The sequence below is a fragment of the Chelonia mydas genome, chromosome 3 (assembly GCF_015237465.2).
Source record: "Chelonia mydas isolate rCheMyd1 chromosome 3, rCheMyd1.pri.v2, whole genome shotgun sequence".
In the NCBI taxonomy this organism is placed as follows: domain Eukaryota; kingdom Metazoa; phylum Chordata; order Testudines; family Cheloniidae; genus Chelonia; species Chelonia mydas.
In genome coordinates this window covers 91,042,264-91,046,719 of record NC_057851.1, presented here as the reverse complement: position 1 = coordinate 91,046,719, position 4,456 = coordinate 91,042,264, and the positions used below count along the sequence as shown (strand labels likewise).

The 4,456-nt window shown below is 44.4% G+C and overlaps 1 protein-coding gene across 1 annotated transcript; it reads left to right on the top strand.

Annotated features, from left to right (window-relative positions):
• The first annotated feature begins 211 nt into the window (after positions 1 to 211).
• On the top strand, positions 212 to 3,866 carry CCDC185 (coiled-coil domain containing 185). Its single transcript, XM_027828501.3, has one exon. The coding sequence runs from the start codon at positions 212 to 214 to the stop codon at positions 2,147 to 2,149; it is 1,938 nt and encodes a 645-aa protein (XP_027684302.2). The 3' UTR covers positions 2,150 to 3,866.
• The last annotated feature ends 590 nt before the right edge of the window (positions 3,867 to 4,456 follow it).

Below are 4,456 nucleotides of genomic sequence, written 5' to 3'. Positions count from 1 at the left end.
CAGGTGCCGGGGGTGGGGGGTGTGGTGGGTTGAGGCGGGTGCTGTGCGGGGGGCTGTGTGTGGTGGGCTGGGGCAGTGTTGGGGCAGGTGCGGGGGGGGGTGCGGTGGGCTGAGGCGGGCGCGGGGCTAAAAGCTGCCGGCCCATTGTGACGCCGGCGGCGGTCACTGTGCTGATGCGCCGCGCGGCAGGAGCCGGGGCCGGGGCAGGGTTATGCAGCAGCCGCGGCGGCGGCGAGGGCCGGGGCGGTGTCTCGGGGCCGAGACCGGCGGGCGCTTCCCCGCGGGCGTCTCCCGGAGTGACCGGGAGTCCACCAGAGGCAGCAGGAAGCCGCCCGCGCCCCGCAGCTTCCAGCGCGCGGAGCCCGGCTGCCCAGCGCCCCGCTCGGAGATGTCGCGGCCGGGCTCGGGCCGCTTCTCGCCGCCGCACTACCTGGACCCGTACGGCTCGGAGCCGGAGACGGCGGGCGGGGAAGGGGGCTGCAGCCTGGCCCCGACGTACCAGAAAGCGGGGCTGAGGAAGGGGCAGAAGAGCCGGGTCCCCCACCCGTCACGCCGCGCCTCCTCCTGGCAGCGGCATGTGCCCCCTGCGGGGGAAGGGTATGCGACCTCCCTGAACCCCTCCTGCACCAGCCTCTTCCGGGGGGACTGCGCGGGGCACCCCGAGAGCAGCCCCTCGGGCAGGGGCAGCCGGCTGGAGGAGGTGCTCAGGGAGGACCGGTGGGCCAGCCCTGTGCAGAGGACCCGGCAGTATGGCCCGGATTTCACCTCTGAGGCCAGCAAGCCCCTCTCCGCCTGCGCCTCCTCTTCCTCCTGCCAGCTGGAGAACGCCCCCAGCAAACCCGGGAAGAAAGAGCGCAAGAGCCGGGGCTGGCAGGAGGCGTGTGAGAGCAGCCCAAGCCTGAGTGACCTGGTGCACTCCTTTGCCAGACAGGATGAAGATGAGGATGAGGAGGATACACAAGCTGAAAACCATTACCACAGTCACAGCGTCCACCACCCCCCGAAGTCAAGAAGGAGAGAGCCCCAGGTCAGCCTCCAGGATCTAACTGATAAGAGATATGAGGACTTAATCCCTGAAAGGGACCTAAAGATTGCAGCTCTGATGCTGGCCAAGCATCGGGAGGAGCAGGAGCTGAAAGAGAGGCAGCTGAAGACCTCTGATGCCTGGGATAAGATGAGAGGGAAGGAGAAGAAGATCAAATCAAACCTGGAAAAAGAAAGGCAGCACCATCTTGCTGAAAGCTTGGAGAAGTGGCAAAGCGACAGAGAGCACAGGAAAGCCAGGCTCAGGCTGGAGGAGCAACAGCTTTTGAAGGCCAGAGAGAAAGAAATGATGTTACAGCACAAGAAGTGGGAGAAGCTAGCCCAGGAGCAAGAAATGAGGCGGAAGGAAAAACGTGAAAGAATTAAAGTGCAGGCTGAGTACAGGAAACACTGTCAAGAAAAGCAACTGAGAGAGAAAAGAATGGCTGAGAAGAATGCTAAGCAGCACAACTATAATCTATTAAAGGAAAAAATGGCACAGGCCTTTGAAAAAAGACTGTTGAAAGAAATGGAGGGGAAGAAAAGGAGTCAAGATCTGAACCATTATGAAAAAAGCAGACCCAGGCCCCTGAAAGCGCAAATGGATCACCAAGTCAAAGCTGATGAGCTTTATAAGAGGCTTTCTATAGAACAAAAGCTTCAAAGATCTCAAGAAATCCTTGATCAGCTGATGGAAGAAAGGAACAAAGAATTAAAAGAAAAATCTCTAAGGGATGAAGGACAAGGCCTATTGGCCAAGTTTAGAGCAAAAGAGACAGAGGAAGAAAAAAGAAGGCGTAAAAATATGTTGCTGCAGATAGCGGAGATGAAGATCCAGCAAGCCCGAGAAATTATGTCTAAAAATATCCAAGACAAAGCACAAAGTAGCAAGGAAAATAACTATTTAAAAGAAAGAAACCACCACCACTTTCAAAAACAAAAGGTTGAAGATGAAAAATGTCACCTACAGGAAAGTCAGGAAGCCATCAAAAGGAAAGAAGAAAAAAACAATAGAATTTTAAGGGACAAGGGGGCTGCTGTTGAAAACTCTAGAAAAATAGCCAGAGCATCTTATGACCTGAGAGAAAAAGTGAGAGAACTGATTAACAGCCATTCATTTGACTAGATGGCTTTAGAAGTCCATCACAATGGAAGTGTTCGTAAAGGGATCTAGTAAGACTTAAAAAGAAAAATTGCAATCATTCTTGTGCTAAAAAAGATGGTTTGCAATACATTCATTTTGTGGCTTGTCTAGAATTCTGCATTGTATTACACTAAAATGGTTTCACCCTTAACCTGGGTGTGTCTCATAAATGCACTGATCATTTTCAATAGGAATATGGCCTAAAGGATTTCACAATGTTTTATTTAAGTGCACCATTTTGCAATTGTATTCTGTTTATAAACTGAAAATGGGTCACCTAGAATCTATACTATTTCACTGATTAATGTAGAAGGTAGATCTTGCTGGAATCCAGAAAAGGTTACTAAAAAAGCACGAATGCTATCTCATTGCAAGCACACAGTGTGAAAACATGGGCAGATACCTTGTCTTAATCTGCATTTGTAAAGCATCTTACAGTATTAATGCTACATAAACCCATAATAACAAAAGTCTAGGTTCCAAGATTCCAAGAACTGAATAATGCAACGTCCCCAAATGTTAAGTAACTTGTTTTTTTCTGCCTTCAAGCACTTAAATACCCTGATCATGCCATATATTCGGTGAGAAAACATTACATAAGTATGTTAAACATGAATCATGCCAGATCTAAACAATCTATGGTTGCAGGTATTTTCTGACTGATAGTGCTTGCATACAGTGGAGTTCTCACTTAGTTCTTACTGTGAGTCATATGCTTTTTTTTTTTAAAAAAAAAAAATATATAAAGGTGTTCATTTCAATAGGGAGTTCCACATATTGACAGATAGAGGATCTGACCCTGATTGTATAAAGATTGAGTGCTTTCATACTGATCATGCATGTATCCAAAAGTTCTCTTTATTTCTATTTCTGTTGTCTGGGTGTTTCCCCAACTGTTTAAAATCTGAACTTTTCAAGCACTGAACAAATTTGGGTGTAATTTATTTTTTTAAACAACACTATTCTACTATCATGTCTGCATTTGATAGACTAGATGTATGGCTAATGTCCGAGACTTAAATCTACCTCCCCTACCCCGAATCTTTCACCAGTACTGATTTAACAGTAAAAAGAATGTTACTCATCAATATATAAAGAAAAATATTTACCAATAGAGTGTGTGGGGTGAAATCCAGATGCAACTGAAGTCAATAGCAAAATTCCCATTGACTTTTGTGGGGTTAGGATTTCACCCCTCCATAGCAGATTTTAAAGACACTAGTTTACAATCTGGTTAAGGGACTGCCATACTTCCACTGTCCCAAATGTGTCACACTTCAGCAAAAGGGTGCCCAAAGGCATCAAGTTCAAGTGCTTTCATCTTGAATAGGATTCAACTTGATTCACTTGGTAAAAATGCTTCATATCACATAAAGTTTCACAACGTTGAATTCTATTAAAAATGGAAGGGGTGAAATCCTAGTCCCATTAAAGTGGGCTTGGATGCTTTCCCACCATGTCCAAACAAACATTCGGCTTCTAGTTTTCTCTAGCTGAGATCGGAATATGGTTTTATGTCTAATTAACTGTATTGCTTTTGAAACACAGCTAAAGTTCCATTTTGAACATTTAGTTGAATTTACTTAGATCTTAGTGCAATCTAAAATGCAGCTCTTCCATTTCCTGTAGTTATGCACATTATTATGTTGGTTTTAAGAAACTGATGAATGCATTTGAGATGCAGTGTCTGGCCCTAGACTATTCCAAGAAGCAATTTTAAACAATGGCAATAGGAGGCTTGGGAATGCTGTGTGTATTTGAAAATCTAAGCTTTCAATTAAAATACAAAGTTTGTATATTTTGTATAGTATTTCCTCTTAGCTAAGCTTTTAAAGCACTGAACAAATTTGAGTACAGGTTTTTTTAAACATTTGTTATAATTCAGCCATATGAATGCTACTTCGATCAGTAGAAAGCCATATGGTAAAGGACTGGTAATGATACAGAAGGCCTTCCACTTCCCGAACACTAGGAGTTATTCCCATTGGTAAAATTACCAATGGTCAGTTTTAGTTCTCAAACATTTATTTAATCAATCCTACATAAATACTCCAAATAATTCATATATTGAATTTAATTCTAGTAATATCTAAATCATCCAAAATAGTAATAATTTTGGAAATATTCTATTTATATTTTAACATGTGGAATAATTTTGTTGTTCCTGCGTTGTACAATTAGTAGCTTTATGCAAAGAAAATGTAAAAGGTACAATATCGGAAACAGTTTTAAATGGAATTACTAATGTAAAATATATTAAGTATTGTGCTCTTCTAGAAACAATGGATT

Excerpts from the sequence above, each read along its gene's own strand:
- CCDC185 (XM_027828501.3), top strand. The coding sequence starts at position 212 with ATGCAGCAGCCGCGGCGGCGGCGAGGGCCGGGGCGGTGTCTCGGGGCC.